The sequence below is a fragment of the Micromys minutus genome (assembly GCF_963924665.1).
Source record: "Micromys minutus genome assembly, chromosome: 4".
NCBI lineage: Eukaryota > Metazoa > Chordata > Mammalia > Rodentia > Muridae > Micromys > Micromys minutus.
In genome coordinates, this window is record NC_137973.1 from 75,712,106 (window position 1) to 75,729,834 (window position 17,729).

The window sequence follows — 17,729 nt, forward strand, 5'->3', positions numbered from 1 at the left end:
CTAAATAGCTCTACTTAGAGCTTGGTAATTATTATTCAAATTTAAAATATTTTAATTCTTTTATGATTTATGCATTACTTAAGTTACACATTTATGGGACCCTCTGAGCAAGCATCATTTGGGTTCTTTCTTCAGGGTTTGCTTCAACAATGTGTTTACAGGCTACTTTCTGCTACATTATTCATATGGCAGAAGTATTCTTTTTTTATAAGGTTTATTTTTGAAAAGAATTTAAGTGTGTGTGTGAGAACATGAGAGTGTCGGTGCCCACAGAGTCCAGACGAGGGCAGTGGGAGTCCTGAAGCTGAATTAGTGGGAGCTGTCAAACACCAGACATAGGTGCTGAGCATTGAACTCAGGTCCTCTGTCTGCAAGAGCATATAAGAGCATCTTTATTCACTGAGGTAGCCCCAAAGTGTAAGTGTTCTCTTTAAAGACCAGAAAATGTAGTTGAATACATTCAACATACTCACTTTGATTATACAGGGATTATACAGGCTGTATTAGTAGCTAAAGAAAGGCAGCCATGTCTACATGATGAAGAAAAAGGTCTCTGATCATATGAAGCCTTCTGGATACTTTCAGTTAAACAGATGTGATGTGATATCCAAGGCACTATGTCATGTGTAACTTCCCTCTAGAATATATGGCATTTCTTCTTTAATGTAGGAGAATCAAGACTCGATGGTCAGCTAACTGAAGAATGTTTACCTAACCCCTTCCCCTCCTCTCCTTTCTTTTGCTTTATTTCTCTGAGTTTTACATCCATCTCTTTGGACCGCATTCTTCATGGTTTAGTACTTCCAAAAGATTATCAATACTCTTAGCTGAATGGTTCTCATAGCCTTTTTCAAAAATCCTACACAGGCCAGAGGTCAACTCAGTGAATAAACTACAAAGAGGAGTTCCAAAGCTACTGCCGTGGACACCCAAACTTGCCAACCACGGTGCACAGCAGTGGCAAGTGTACTGTAACTAAGGACGGGGCAGCAAGAATGGCAAGCGCTGATCCCAAGGTCAGCCAAGTAAACTGTTCTCCTGCTGAGGGCAGAGATGGGGAGTCTCATTCTTTAGGATTCTAAGCAGCAGACCTTTTGGAGAGGCATGTATTAGAACTGTACATGTTCAAACTTTACCTCCAATGGTTAGTAAAACTCAGAATGCACAGAGGGAAAGGAAACACACTTAGGTGATTATTGCCTTTAGAAGATGATCAAAATTTCTCTTGGCTTTTAAAATATATGCCATTTTTTCTTTATTCACTTCAACAATATTTTCTTTAAAAATGTAAAATTACATTTTATTCAATGTGTATGTATTTGGAAGAAACGGAACCATGAGGACTGGGGATACCTCCATTGGAGGAGAAATGAGCCTCAAGAAGCAGGGGTGCCTGCCTGTGATGAGGGATAGCATCCTGAGTAAGAGCAGCTCATCTGAAATGAGCTGTGTCAGTGCAGAGGGTCTGGGGGGCCATACGGTTCCTTCTGACTGCCAGTTGCTCTTTCCACAGGCTCACTATTACCACGTTCATGCATATTAAACATTTCCTTAAAGAACTCTATTATATCTAAAAACAGACTTTCACAGAATAGATTAATAACAGAAAAAGCAACATCATCAGTTTTTATGTGCAGTACTCTTCTAATAAGATGTGGTCTCTGTTAAAAGGTAGAACTAAAATGTATCGTCTAAGAATTACGAAAACACAGGCCCCCCCTTTTAGTGTGTGAAATGTCAATTTTGTTTAACATGTTTAGTTTAAAGGTACAGATTAAAAACTATTCAAACATGTTTATGCTGGTTTATGAAACAGGATTTAGGAAAAGCTCTGTGACGGTGTTTCTAAAGATTAGAAACTGAGTGGCTGTGGACTGTCATCTATATGATTAGTAAGCCTTTCTTCCCCAAGTTGGTTTTGATTATGGTGTTTAACACAGCAATAGAAAGCAAACTAGAACGGTGACTTATACAGTGGGAATCTATAAACATAAGTAGGTTTTTTTTTTAAGTTTAGAAGACAAAGAACAAAACAAACAAACCCTCAAAGGCAGTAACAGCAAACTCCTCATAGAAAAAAGGAAACTTTTCAGAAGAGTCTGAACACAGAAGCTGCTTGGACACCAGTTCCGGAGGAAGGCCCTCTTCCTGTGTTCACACTCATTCCTCCTCTCACACCTATGCTTCACAGTTCAGCAAACATGGCCTTGTTAGCTGCTGAAGTTAAGTTTACTGTTGTGGTTACTATCGAGACGCAGACAGCTGTGTTATGTACACCCAGGACGGCCTTCAACACATTTTCTTGTCTTCCTTTCCTGAGTTCAGACACTGTAGCATATACACCACACACGGCTCATCTCTAAAATGCTCCCCATCCCCAGCAGAGGAGGCATCTTTGTTATGCTTCTGAACTCCCTAATGTTAGGGCTTAGCTTGTGTTAGAAATTCCATACACTAAGATATACATTTTCTTAACCTTACCGGTAAGAACAACTCTCGTGACGAAGAACTGGAGGCCTGGAATGAGTAACACTATGTCTAAGGTATTGGGATTGGTTAATTACCTGTTTGCCTTATGCTGACCTTATGAAGTCAGCAGTTTTTATTTTCCTACCATAATCCAAATATACCTCATGCCGTGCTTCATTGTGTTCTGCATTTGTTTACAGGACTGTAGACCTGGTTTGGCTTCTTCCACAGTGTCCTCAGTTAATGACTGAAGGAAGGACGGCTTAACTGCTATCTTGAATTAACAACAACAACAACAACAACAACAACAACCAGTGGAAGCCAGGGCTGGGCACATCCATAGTAATACTGCTAATGTTATATTTCTAAACTGAAGTAATTAAACTTCTTCATTAAAATGTAAACATATAAAAATAGAATTATTTCCCATGATCTTATACATCTGGGGGCCCAACTTCTCAAAAATCATAATCCGGAGCCTAGTTTTTCATACTATTTCATCTGTCACACAGTGAAACAGCACGAGGACTGAACATTTAGTTCTTGTATACTCTCTAAACGCTGCTTTCAGAAAGGGATTGCCTTTGAGTTCAGGGCATTATACTAGGCATCGATGAGTTAGTAAAATCCAGTCACTTGTACATATTCTATCCTAATATCTGTTCAAAGTACCAAGACTCATCTACCTATTTATATATTTGAATAGTTTTAAGCTCATGTTTCCATTTAAAACAAAAGAAAGTTCTACTAAAATGCCTGAGTAAAATGTATGCACCTTCAGAAGTTGACCAAAGATTGGCCCACTTTTTTAAAGAACAATTTTACTTGAAAGGAAATTATTTAGAAATGAGAAAGCTGACTTCTCTATTATCCTTGCTTATAAAGAGTCACTGGCACAGCTCTTCAACTGTTCTTGGCATGAAACTTGGCATTTTGGCACTGTGCAGACATCACCATAGCTCAGAGTAGTAACCGAGTTAGTTATTGACAAAATATTAGAATAAGAAAACAGTGCTTTATTGTAAACTAATATTCCAGCATTCCAGATTTCACGATGGGTTTTAGAAACACCCCTTTTCCTTGTAAAGTTAGTTGAAAAATACTGTGGAATGTGTTAAACAAAAAACTGACAGTATAGCGGAAAACAGTATAATGAAACTTCATGAACCCTTACCCATATTTCAGCTTCAACAACCACCAACATTCTGCTAATCTGCTTTCCTTCTGAAAAACTAGAGCAAGCCTCAACCTCTTTAAGTTTGACCATAACTCTTCAGTATGTAATGTTGACACACAACATAAAAGGGCACATTTAAAATCTCAGTTTTCATTCCCTCCTTAATAAATGGTTGAAGCCATAATCCAGAGTCATTTTTTCACACATTTTTTTTTTCTCCTACTCCAGTGCTAATCTGACAGCTGACACTGTCTAAATCACAAATACCCTTAGCTGGTCCTGTGGACACAGCTCTTTTCCACCTGGTCTCCCCAGTACTTTGAACTTGTTTCTTTTGTCTGGAATAGCTTTCTTCCAAAATAAAACCAAACAAACACCGAAGAACCACAAATACTCATGTCTCTGTTACTTCTCTAAGGTCTCTTGGTGCCTCATCTATTAGAATGCAATGCCCGACTCTCTTGACGCTGCACCACCACCACCTCCTCTACAAGTACCCGACTGCTTCCTCTGCTTGGACGTCCATAGGCTCTGCTGCTGCGCTGTAGGGTGCATGAGGAAAAACACTTCTGATTTTATATGCTGCTAATCAGTGAAGCTAAACATGGAACATATGATTGAATAAGACTGAAGAGAAAATGATTTGCTAGCTCACATGCTGGGATACAACTTAAAAACATTTAAAAAAAAAGCACCGGAAACAATTAGCAATTAAAATTCATTTGGGAAGTGTAGATTTATGTTAAATCGATACATGATTGGACAGTGGAGAGGTAGGTGGAGAAAAGGTAGGAAAATGGAAGAGGAACAGAGATGGAAGAGGAAATCAAGATGGAGCCGGGGAAAGCAGACTTAGATTATGGTGGCTGTAACTAGCAATAGGTAGATAAAAATATTTTAAGGGATTCTATAAGTCTTTTATCTCATATAGAAGGGCAGTTTGTATCTTTGTCTATTCGATGTAATCTTAAGGAATAGAGGGTTTATGGATTGACATGATAATGTATAAACCTGCATGAAAAGCTATTGGGCCTTAGAGTCATGTTTGTGTTGGGTGGTGGGTAAAGAAACATGGGGGGGCGGGAGCACCAGGGCGGGTGGAGTGAACCGCCTGGGAAGGGAATCTCCTGGAGAGGGCCGGTGTGGACCAAGTGACAGAATCCTTGAGCTCTGCTCCACACTAGAGCCATGTCCTCGAAGTGAGACCTCGGGAGCCGATAAAAAGATAAGCCATCCATTATTAATATTCACTGCAACATGGAAGTGCAATTTTTATTAATTTTTCTACATTTACTTCTAGAAATTGAGTCTTTCAATAATTTAGACTGAATTACTATGTATTATGTGTCTGAGATAATTTTATTGAACTGTGGATTATGTAGTGTCACATTTTCAGTAACTACCGGGAGTCACAGGTAAGCAACCCTGAACAAAAGTTACCACAGCCTCTGGTCCTCTACTCAAGTCAGTAGTAAGTCTAAAATAATGTCATTGCATCCTCCAATTATTGAGTCCCACATTTCTGGGGAGGAAGAAGGATAAAGCAAGTCAAAAGTGAGATGGAATCTCCCATCTCTAAGAGTTACTCACTGTTGATAATAAAGTGTTCAGATTTTACCAAAGGGTCTTTACGCCCTTTTGGGGTCACATTATATTGCTATTCTACATAACTTGACCCTCTGAGAGAAGAATCAGCTTCTAGTGTAGTAGTAGTGGGTCAGAGGGCAACTTTGCTTGTATACTAGCCAAGTAAGTCAAGCGAGTTATTTACCCTCTCTGAGGCTACTTCCTTTTAAAGGGAAGGTTAACAATGCCTCTCTGGCAAAGTGACAGAGAGGGGCTGCAGCTAATATGTTCAACGCACAGCAAAATGTTTGTCATACTATTTTTTCGTAGGATAGGCAGGCATTACCTCGGGGAGCTGTCAGATTCTTTTGCAATATGATATTCACAGTGCCCACAAAAGTTAAAGGAAACAAGAAATAAAGCAACACGTGAGACTTATAGTTTAGGACATTACTTTTGTTTTCTCCTTACAGAACAGAGGGCTGTTGCTACCTTCAATACCAGATTGTTTACAAGCCGTGTGTTGAAATTTACATCTGTTCGGAGATTTAACTGAGTTTGCATCATGTGGGTGTTGTCTGTAAATTTCTGCCCAAGTTCCCTATTACTGACACTTCCCTGATCTCAGAATAAGGAGACGCAGCGAGCTTTTCCCCCTCCAAGAGTGCCTGAAGCATACCAATGCGACCAGGGACACACCGTGAATCGTGTCCTCTCACCCCTGTTCTACAGCCCATTTGGGGAACAGGTCAGAGCACCCCTAATCCCAGGTGTCCTGCGTCCTTGGTGAAGTGGGACACCGACAGGGACAGGCAATCTCCATTTTCCCCACCGGTTGCTAAGCCCTGGGACAATCCTTCCAGGGGCAGAGAGGGCTGGTGGGGCCAGAGCTGGCAGCTCCTCTGCGTCGAGGGGCAGGAAAAGGAAACTCCCTTCTTGGTTGGACATGGCTCGGAGGGCGAGCGAGGCGAAGGGTGGGGGTGGCGCAAAGGTGCTCGGCGTGCCCTGCCTCGCCGGCTGGGGCACCGAGGCCTCCGCCCCGGGGTGAACCCAAGGTGTCCCGGACCGAGGACGCCCTGCGCAGCGTCCTGACTCGTCTGGCTGGGCGCCGGGAGGCCGTAGGGCGAGCGCGGCGGAAACGGCCGGCAGGGCCGGGGCGCCAGGCCGCGCCCATCGGCAGGCCCGAGTACCCGGGCGACGCCGTCCCCGACCGGCCCTCCCCGGCGCCACCACCCGGGCCTCAAACCGCCGCCGCCGTACCTGCACGGCCCGGCTGAGGAAGGTGCCCGCGTCGGCCGCCAGCTTCTTCACGTTGAAATCCATGATGTTCATGCCGGGCGGACAGCCGGGCGGAGCCGCCGGCTGTGCGAGCGGGGAGGCGGGGAGCGCCGCGGCCGGGCTGGGGCGCCGGCGGGGCGGACGTGGAAGGTGGCGGGAGGCGGCGCCAGCCCCGCGCAGCTGTCGTTTCCTGAGGGGGAGGCGAGGGGCGGAGGGAAGAGGGCCGGCGCAGGCGAGCGCGCGTCTCGCCGCTCACACGCCGGGCCTGTCGCGTCGCCCGGCAGCTGCAAGCCGCCGGGACGGAGGTCGCCGTCCGGAGGAACCCGCCGCGTTCCCGCCGCCCCGCGACTGTGCCACCGCGGCGGAAAACAGCCGGCGAGGGGGCGTGGCCTCGGCCCGGGCGTGGGGGTGGGGCGGGGGAGTGTGTCCTAGCGGGAACAGCGACCCCTGCAGGGTGGTTGAGGAGTCACCGCTGGGTGGAGTCGCTGCTGAGGTTCTCACGGGAACAGCGACCCCTGCAGGGTGGCCGAGGGGTCACCACTGGGTGGAGTCGCTGCTGAGGCTCTCTAAGCATGTTTGGAGGCTCCGAGCATCACTGGAAGTTCTTACAGATCGGGAGCCTCCTGGGCTGCCCAAACCTCACCCCGATTCTCTCCCAGGGCTTCTCAGTGAGTATCGGTGACAGAGACGCATGGACCAAAGTTCCTCAGAAAAGCACGGACAAAAAGTTTCTTCAAAGGAAACACAGAACCCACACTATAGAATCATTGGCTCGGATTTCCAGTATGGGGTCTGGTGTCAAGGGCTTCGGTAGACACCTAGCCAACCTTTGCTGAATGCGACTGTCTTTATTTTCCCCCCACACCCTATCATACCTTGACTCACTGTTGAGGACCTACTGTGTGTCAGGCATTGGGTAGGTGCTGAAGAGTTCAGTCCTTGTGGTGGCTTGTGGTCATCTGAGACATATTTAGAAATATCTCACATCCCCTGGGAAGGTGAGAGCATTTCAGGGAGACATTAGAGAAGAAAGACAAGGTTCCTGCCCTGTTTTAAAACATTCTTTCACTCCTGAGTACCCACTCTCTGGCAGGGCTTTAGCCTTCCAATTCCTGGCCGTGGAATAAAAGCATGAGCCTGGCACTCGGCTAATTTAGTTTCTGTTTTCTGAGAAAAGGCCTCATGTAACCTAGACTGGTTTCAGGTACCCGAGGATGGCTTCAAAAGCATCCTTCTCCCGTCTTTTTTTTTTTTTTCTTCTTTCTTTCTTGTTCCTCCCTCCTTTTCCTTCTTCTCCCTTCTCTTTTTCTGGGGACCAAGCCACTGTACGCTAGATTCCGTTTTGCTAGATTTCCGATAAGTTTTATCGTGTAACTTTCATCCTGATGTTTCAAGATGCCTCCGGAACCACTAGGTATCACACAAATATTCTCAACTTAAAAAGGAAATGGAGGGTGAAGGCAAAAATACCCACCAGCTCTAGTGTGTCTTTTCTCCTTTTGAAATTAAGCTTTCTATAACCCCCAGCTAGCAAACTTTCATTTTCATGACTGGCCCATTTAGCTCCTCACAATAGCAGTTGAGTTTAATAAATGCAGTGTGCCCTGTTAAAAAACTAAGAGCATTCATGAGAGAATAGTAGCTCTCATCTTTAACAGTGCACATTGTCATCTTGAACAAAATAGAGCTTGTGCTAGCAGAGAAGGAGAGAGAGTTATAGGACATTTGCTCTGGTGTTGTCTGTGAGAACGAAAGGAGTCAGTCTTATGCCTCCCGGAACTTCTCTTCAGGTTTTAGGTCAGTTATATAACTGAAAAAAAAAATCAGGAGGAAAGTCTGAGGATGGAACTCAGTGGCTAGAATTTTCCAAGAGTATGTGTTAGACTACAGGTTCCATCCCCAACTGAAAGAAAACAAAACTAACAGGAAAAAAGGAGGGTGGGGTGGGTGGCTGCTTGTCAGCTCTGTTAAAAGGCAATAAAACAAACCATCATTTCTTCTGTTGTCTATCTTTTGGCATATGACTATATATATATATATATATATATATATATATATATATATATATATATAGCTATTTAATGCCATTTTAGACAAAACCTAAAACGTTGAATTACTTGTGTGAATTTTATGATATATGTATATGAAACAATAGCAGACAAGAGCACTGCATGTTATATGCTATAGAAAGAGTTTTTTTACAAACGTGTTTTTGGTGTTTTGCCTGCATGTATGACCATGGACCTCTTGTGTGCGTGGTGCACTCAGAAGCCAGAAGAGAAGTCCACTGGAGTTTCAGACACGGAAGCTTCTCACACTTACTTTCCACACTGACGTACTGAGAACTGAGCTCTGGTCCTGAGCTGACTCTCCGCTGTGTGTGCTGTGTGGACTGCTGGAAGACTGTGTGGGGATGCTGGAGAAGAAAGGATTCGAGGAAGCTCTGAGTTTGCATTTGCATCTTTACTGCTTGTGTTTTCAGTTTCTGTCTGTGTATAGAGGTTTGTCTAACATGGATATGTCTCAGATGAACATGTGTATACACATGCCTACAGGCTCATAGCATTTCTGGCTTGTATTTATTTTTGGATTTTTAAGACAAATACTTTACTGACCTAATGGATACAATGCATGGCCATTAAAATATTCAAATGGTGCAGAAATGCACAACCAGTACCTCAGTCAGTGGTGACATTTGTTAATGTCGCTCTCTGAAAATATAGATGAAGCACGTGTGACACAGCCCCAAGTGTGAGAGCCAACAGAGTAGGAGGATGAGGGAGGGACAGAAGGACAGAGGTGTGGGTGGGGAGAGGGGCAGATAGGGGAGGGGTGGGGCCATACACTTGCTTTGTATGAGTTTTTTTTTTCTTTCTCTTTTTATTTATTTGTCTGTTTTGGAGACAGGGTCTCTCTAGCTTAGACTAGTCCTGGAAGTGTTTCTCTGCATCCACCTCTGTCTCTTTTCCAAAGGAATTGTTTTAATCTTAAACATCACCATCTTTTCTGCCCAGACAACCAGTCTGTTTATTCCTGGGGAAGGGAGCATATAAGTGCCCTTTGTCCCACTTCTCCTCTCCTGCCACAATAACAACTTCTGTCATCAGCGGTCAGGCCTTTCCCCAGGCTAGCCAGGGTGACATACTTAGTATGTTTCAAACAGCAATGCCAGCGGCACCAGCAACAACAAAACAATTAACCAAGAAAACAAAAACTTATTAGTGATTAAGTTATTACTCTTTTACTTAAAAGGTTATTAGTTTTTTTAAAAAAATACAAGTGTGTATTTTATATATTTTGAATATCTATGATTATTCTACTAGAAAGACATCAGAATAGCCTAAAATTTACAATTAAAGTGTTAGGTAAAATTGCAGTTAAGCTATGCTAGCTTCTATGCTAGTCTAGTGAAGAGAGAATGCTTTTGTTAATATGTTTGAAACTGAGGTCATAGGTGTTCTGTGGTTGTATATTGAGTATGAAAGTTAGAATTCTCTTGTGCTATAGAAAATGTGGGCTTTTAATTAAGCGATAAACTCTATCAACTGTAAAAGACATAAAAATTAGTAACATTTTATTGAGTACCAAATACAAGACAGATAGATACCTTACTGATACTTTAATTTTGCACAGTTTGTACATAAAGGCATCTCAAAGGCTGGCAAGATGGCTCAGGCAGTAAGGGCACTTTCTGTCATCCCTGATGACCTCACTTTGATTCCTAAGACCCACACGGTGGAAGTCAAGAACCTGTTTCTATAAGCCCTTTAACCTTTGCATTTGCTTGTATAGACACACACACACACACACACACACACACACACACACACACACTCACACAGACACACACACACATACACACATAAACACACACAGACATACACACACAGACACAGACATACACACACAGAGAGAAAGAGAGAGTAAATATCAATAAAATATTCTAAGTGAGATAATTATTTTGAAAAGTAGATTTTAACGATTCTTAAAACTTTAACCTATTATTTGTGATTGCTTATGAAAATACATTTATCTAAGAACTCGAGGTGTTTTGATAATGCTAGAGCGATAACACCCAGGATTTTGTTTATGTCAGGCAGATGAAGATGGTGACTTGTGGAATGGATTAGATGGTCACGGCATGAACACAATGCATGTAACTGTACAGATTGTGTTTGTCAGCAACACCGTTTGTGTCTCAGTTTGATCTTGGGCAAGTCATTTGGTATCTCTGATCTTCAGTTCTCGCTTCAATGAGATGGAAGAGAGCCTGAGGTTAGCCTGTGACGAGGAGATGAAGGGTAAATAAGAAAATATACGCTATCTGCCGTAGTGACCGTTTATAGTTCAATAAACCTGTGTATTGTTTTTGGAATCTGAGAACAGAGCAAAATAATATGGGTAAAACCTGTAATATCTCAGTCATGGTGGATGACCCAGTGTCAGTGCCAGTGTAAGTCTGAATGTATCAATAGACAGTTTACATATAAAGGGTAATATTTAATCTTAAAAATGCTTAATAATAACTTATTTTACACTCAACCAGCGTGTAGAGTTAAAACGTAACTGTTTAAGTCAAGGAAACAAAACCAATATTATTATGGGTTGGAGAGAACGTTTGCCACTCTTTTTTTTTTTTTTTTTTTTTTGCCACTCTTAAAAAGGCCCAGAGTTCAGATCTCAGGTCCCCTATCATGCAACGGCCAACCTCCTGGGACTCCAGCTTCAAGGGATCAGACATCTTCTTCTGGCCTTTGTTGACACCCAAACTCTAGTGCCTATAACCCCTCCAACATACACACAATTTCAAAATAAAATAAACATTTAAAAAAACTCCAGAACCATTAGCTTAAACTGCCCTCTTGTCTCCACCTTCAGCATCCCCATGAGGAGTTCAGTGTGCTTCTTACCAACTTACATTCACAAACAAACAGAACTATTTATGTTCTAATTTGTGTACATTATGTGACACCTTATTCGTCCCGTATTTTTCCTTACTTGGTATCATATGTTTCAAATAGTTTCAGTGTATTTCTTTCAGTGTATGTATATGCTGGAAAGATTTACTTTTTATTTTTTTGCCAATTTGATACAAACTAGTGTCCCCTGGGAAGAGGAGGCCTCGACTGAAGAATTTCCTCTATCAGATTGGCCTTTGAGCTTCTCTGATATCTTGAGGGCATTTTCTTTACTGATGCCAGATGTGGGCGGGCCCACTAGGAATGGTGTCATTCATGGGCAGAGGGGAGAAGAGGGTGTTGTATTCCCTAGACCTGGATTTACATAATGCCATGAGCCTCCGTGAGGGTACCACAAGCGAACCCTGGTCCTCTGGAGGAGCGGCCCAGTGCTCTCAACGGCAGAGGCATCTCTCCAGCCTTCTGGTTTTCATTCTGAAAACGAGTCGGCAGTATGTTTGTTTATTTGATATTTTGAAATGATGTCTTACCGTGTAGCCCACACTGGTCTCAATCTTGTGATGCTCCTGCCTCGGCCTCTAAGTATTGGGAGTACAAGCATCCACCATCAGATCTAGATTTATGAGTATCTTTCTTCACTGATTCTGGAACACAAATATGCTTGTGCATTGCACACTCCCCCAACCCCTGTAAGCAGTGTGCATGTTTTTAGCCTTACTAAATACAACTCTTCCTCTACCAGAAAGTTCCTATTCCTTCTTTTATCATCAAGACTGGACACATATCTTTTCAGTGATTAATGTGGTCATGCAGAGATGCTATGTTTATATTAACTAATCTTTGGTTCACTGGCATAAAGTCTACTTGGTAATATTGGTTTTTCCATGTTCTTTTGAATTTGTTTTCTTGATTTCACATATTTTCATTTTACATATTTAAAATGTTTTTGAACTCTTGCCTATAAAGAAAGGGCTTTCCTCTAATAAAAGTTCCTTTCTCAGGAAGATCATACCATAGCTTACTAACATTACTAGCTTCATCTTCATTTTGTTAGCTTATACATCCTGTTGAGGTAATAAAAAACAAATAAATAAGTAAATAAAAAATGTCTAAAATTTTATGATTTAAGATTGATTATTATAAAGTACACATTTTAATTTAAGTTCTCACATGCCCATGGTATTGTAGGGGTATTGTTGATGTGACTGGGGACATTTTTTCCCTTTGAGAGTATGAAAGCATTAACTATTTAACAAACATTTATTGAATACCTACTATATATCAAGTTTTGCTTTAGATGCAAGGGCTACAATGATGGAATAAAATTTCAGCTCTAATTGTACATTTTAATAATGCTCTTAAGATCAAATGATGATCCCAGGACACAAACAGAATATCACTGTGATGCCTGCAATTCATAGCAAAGGCATTCTTGCTGGTCATTTCATGCTGTGCACTCATAAAACACCTCAGTCAATGACAAGGGACATTTGACTCTATGACCACTTTTGACCATTTTTCTTTACAAATTACTTAGTCTTTTTTTTTTTTTTAAATTTCAGTTGTATTGTATTCTTTATTAACCATCTTACAAATAATTCAACTATAAAGTAGTTTGCTGTTATATGTGCACAATTCTTTTTAATTGGCTGATAGGAATTTTTATTTTGTTAATATGCAAAGTGAACTTGCATCACACTGTGAAAACGGAATGGGTATTTTATTTCCATAGTAAGTGGAACAATTAAGAAACCAAATGAGGAAACGTTAATCTTGATTTACATATAGCAAAAAGGATTGGTGTTAGTTAACTCAGGGAATTTCCAACTTTGAATATGAACTTCTACATTACAATTGTTGACAGGCAGACATTGAGTTTAGTGAACTCATTCTAAAGAAACACTTAGCAAATATGTACAAAATTGGATTTTAGTGCTAGCATATTTTCTACTTTACAATATTATTAAAAATCAAAGTTACCCCCAAATTGTCAGGCAGATTGCAGAAATACCAGGACTGAGTGTAGAGTTGTAGGCATTGAGGAAAGTAAATTTGAATTCAAATACTGAATTTTAGATCTACTGCAATTTCTAGTTTAAAATATGAATAAAGTTGCAACAAATACAAAAACTGTCAAATAGGGAATGGACATTTTGGTTCCCAGATCAGGGTTGCTGGGTTCCTGCGGAGGAGTAAACTTGACAGCCTGTGCGATGTTGGAGACCTCGGAGGTGAGACCCGCTTCATTGTCGGCCTGAATTACAACGTAGAGCTGGGTGCCATTTTCTATTTTAAAATTTCCTGGTTTGAATTTAAATGTTTCTTTTGAGCCCGCCTCCTTAGGTATCAGAGCGGAAGTATTCACTAAAGTAGCGTTGTTAAAATGTTGGCGAACCGGAGGATGCCCACTCATTCTGATGATGTATCTATGTGCTGGAAGAGAGAGTTCATTAGAGTCGTGGGGATGGATATGTCTGCCTCTGCACTGCACCTGTGCGGGACGGTTGCGGTTTTTGTTTTTTAAAAAAGCTTTTGTTGCTGTTGGTCTGCTCCAGGGAGCTACCCCAGTGCAGAGCAGTGTGCAACCCCATACATGGTTACCAAGCCTGGTACCCTTCCCACCTCCTGCGGGCAACGGACTGGAACTGCTAGTTCCAGCTGCCTCTCAGCCATTGCTTTCAAACACTGTCCTCTACAGCCCGGTAAAAACACGACTCAACAATCAATAACTTATCAAACAGATTTAAGTGTTAATTTCTCAATCCACAATACATCCAAACAATAAATTCACTGCCAATTAATAAAGATATTAACTGCCCACCTAGACAAGATAAAAATCGATCTAGTTCACCTTGATCTGAACCATTATCTTTTGCTGTCTCCATCTTGAATCTCCCATTTTCTTCTTTCTCTTCTGCCTTACCAGAACTTTGTCCCCGCCCAGTTTCTACTGTCTAATCATGTATCGCTTTGACATCAATCTACAAGGGAGTTCTGAGCAGTGCCTGCGAGCTTTAGACTGAGAGCCCAGATACAGTTTGTGTCTGGTTATCCCACATTACTGACTTTAAAAACAAGTATACGGGCAGTTATTGAAAAAATGCTGTTTCAAAATCATAGAAAAACTTAATTCAGTATCATATATGTGGTTGTTTGAATAGGATTAGCCTCTGTGAAATGAATGGCACTGTTAGGTGTGGCCTTGTTGAAGGAAGTGTGCCACTGTGGGGGTGGGCTTTGAGACCTCCTCCTAGTTGTCTGAGGGATTCAGGCTTCTCCTGTTTGCCTTTGGAGCAAGATGTAGAATTGTCAGCGCCACCTGCACCATGCCTGCCTGGATGTGGCCATGATGATACTGGACTGAACCTCTGAATCTGTAAGCCAGCCCCAATGAAATGTTTCCCTTTATTAAAGTTGCTGTGGTCATGGTATCTCTTCACAACAATGAAACCCTACGATGATACCAGGCTTCCACCCAGAATCCAGGTTTCCATATAGAAAAACATAGAAAGAGCAAAACTTAATTTTAGTTTAGAACAGGGAACATATAATGTTCATGTGCAGTACAAAGTGTCTTCTGTGACTTTTTATCAAGTTGAAGGAAGGAGCAATGGGGGAGCACTCAGAGACCTGGAAGGAGGACATATGATGAGGAGGAGTCAAAGGTCACAGAAGCTTAGTGAGCATGTGCTCAGAACCCAGCTCAACCTCCACCAGCCCTTAATTCTACGCTACTGTCCCTTTAATACTTTATATTAATACGTGTGTGTCTTGCCTGCTTGTATGTCTGAGCACCATGTGCATGTCTGGTGTAAAGGAGGCCAGAAGGGAGCAGATGATGGTGAGCTGCCTTGTGGGTGCTGGGAATTGAACCTGGGTCCTCTGGAAGAACAAGCAGTGAGTGCTCTTGCCTGTTGAGCCACCTCCAACGCCTCTCTGTGATTCATTAATGTGCCTCATCTCCAGTTTCAGTGTGGGTATGTGAAGGCCAAAAACTGACTTTGCTTTTCTCACTCCATTGATCTGCACTTTGAAAAAAGCAGTCTTTAAAAACAAACAAACAAACAAACAAAAAAACAACAACAAAAAAAAAAAAAAAAAAAAAAAAACCCTTTGGCTTGACTTTCAAGCACTTGGTGCCATTTCCAAAAAGTTTCTAGTTTGAATTAAAACATTGACCACCAGAGCTAACCATTCTGGGTATTATACCAGGGCAGTGACAACCCTCCCTCAGGTGCCTGTCTCTGCTCCCCAACTCAGTGTGGAGTTACAGGTATGCCCCACCACGCCCAGAATTAGGTCCAGCACTCTTCCTCACCAGGCCACCTTCCTAGCCCTTCTCTCAGCTTCAGTTTCTAAATGTATAAAACATATTTAGTTGTTTAAAGCATCCACCAGCCTCCCTCTTGGAATGTGTCCTGTTTCAGTGGTGAATTATAAATGATAAATGTATGAAGGTGCTCAGTACGACTTAGGGCGTAGTAAGCAGTAGCTAATGGCTGTCTGAAATGCCTTAAAAAAAAAAAAACTATTATTTTATCAGGAAAGAAAAGGAGGAGGCTTATAGAAGTGTTGGCTAACACACAGATACTGACTTTAGTAATCTACCTCAGCCATTGATATTGATATAAAAAATCTTATGTTTTGATATGTGAGAGAAAAACATCTAATGTCCTCTTTTGGTGTGGACTATTTGAAATTATCTGGGGGCTTGTGTGTCTTTTGCGATTAATTGGTGACGGAGAGTAGAGATTGTCCATAGAAACCTGATTGTATTTGAAAAACTAACGATTAGTGAACAGAGCTGTCTATGTATAGAAATACTTAGCAAATTGTTCTTAGGAAGCAAAGACTGCAACAGAAAGCTCCTCGTGTTTGTTTTAAAGTAATTTCAAGGTCACTCATACAGGAAGCAGAGGTTGGGGACAGGTACTTAATCATAGAGTCTAGAAATTTAAATAAAGAATACAGGAACAACTTTGGCCAACTTCAGCTTTCTTGAAGTTCAGTTTTTATATTTAAAAATAAATGAATAATGTCCTATAGTAGACACTCCATAAATCTTATTTATAAGTGAGACATTAAAAAAAAAACTTTAGGAATAAAGGCCAGTGAGATTTCATTTAGAAACTTTAAAATTCATCATCAAACTCACCTCTTCCTTTGTCGAGGACCTTGCCAGGGGCCGTCCATGTAAGCTGAATCTGATCACCTTCAAACTCAGCCTCCAGGTCTGTGACTCTACTGGGTGGGAACACATGAGTGTGGTCGCCATCAGGGGGCGCTCCAGACACAGTAAACGACCCTCCGGAGGTTAGTCTGCTGAAGTCTTCCACTGTGGCTTCTGTATCTGCTCCTGGGACTTCCGGTCTCGGTGGGTTCAGTATGATTTTACCTATGAAAAGCACCCCCAGGTCTTTGACTCTCATACTGTCAGGTCTCACGCTGACCTTACATCTGTTCAGGGCTCAAATAGACACCGAAAAGTATAATTAAGGACTGGAGAGATGGCTCAGTGGTTAAGAGTACTGGCTGTTCTTCCAGAGGACCTGGGTTCAAGACCCAACACTCACTTGGGGAATACACATAAAGCTAAAAGTTAAAACAATAAGAGGAAGGAAAGCTTGCTTAAATATCATTTTGAAATGTGGTAAGTTAAAACTAACTCCCGCTTTACCCACCACCTTCACGGGAGTTCTGTGGCAACAATAATTGTGTTTCATTCAGCTTTGGCTTTTACCATGAAGTCAGGAAAAGTATTTTTCATTGGAAATGAAACAAACTGAGGAAGATGTTAACAAAATATGTGGAAATGTCATTTATGCTGGGCCCACTGAAGTGAATATTGTTTTAAATCACAAGGATGACTCCATAATTATATATTTGGGCTATCTGTCAGTCTATCTATCTATCTATCTATCTATCTATCTATCTATCTATCTATCATCTATCTATCTGCAGGTAACACATATCTGTTTTAATGTTACTTACCGTTTTCAACATAGCCGGGTATATATAAAGACTTGTTCTTTTGTCTTAAGCTTAGTCTGGCTTTGTTTTTTCTTGCCTGGACATGCACTTTTAAGCTGTATCTACCATTTCCATGATAATCTGTAAAATATCTTGTGTAGATGCCGTCATTTTTAACAGTATCAGCACCTTGATAACGAAGCACAGGGATTAGGCACATAATAAGTTAAAATGAATATTGCTGCTGTTTGTGCACATTGGTGATAAGAGTTTGTCAGAGTGTGGCACGGTTTACACACCAGATCATACTGTTTTGATATAAAGCCTGATATATATATGCATATGCTAAT

General features: G+C 41.6%; 2 protein-coding genes across 2 annotated transcripts in view; both read right to left on the reverse strand.

Annotated features, from left to right (window-relative positions):
- SH3GLB1 (SH3 domain containing GRB2 like, endophilin B1) overlaps positions 1-6,854 on the reverse strand; it is a 28,321-nt gene extending 21,467 nt beyond the window's left edge. Inside the window, exon 1 of the mRNA XM_080915467.1 lies at positions 6,473-6,854. Coding sequence (XP_080771593.1) covers positions 6,473-6,544 — 72 coding nt within the window. The 5' untranslated portion in view covers positions 6,545-6,854. The remainder of the gene's footprint in view (positions 1-6,472) is intronic.
- Positions 6,855-13,504: 6,650 nt separating this feature from the next.
- Positions 13,505-17,729, reverse strand: part of LOC308420148 (uncharacterized protein) — a gene marked incomplete at both ends in the record, with an annotated part of 44,951 nt that continues 40,726 nt past the window's right edge. The window contains 3 exons of the mRNA XM_080916054.1: positions 13,505-13,842; positions 16,565-16,804; positions 17,401-17,568. Coding sequence (XP_080772180.1) covers positions 13,505-13,842; positions 16,565-16,804; positions 17,401-17,568 — 746 coding nt within the window. The remainder of the gene's footprint in view (positions 13,843-16,564; positions 16,805-17,400; positions 17,569-17,729) is intronic.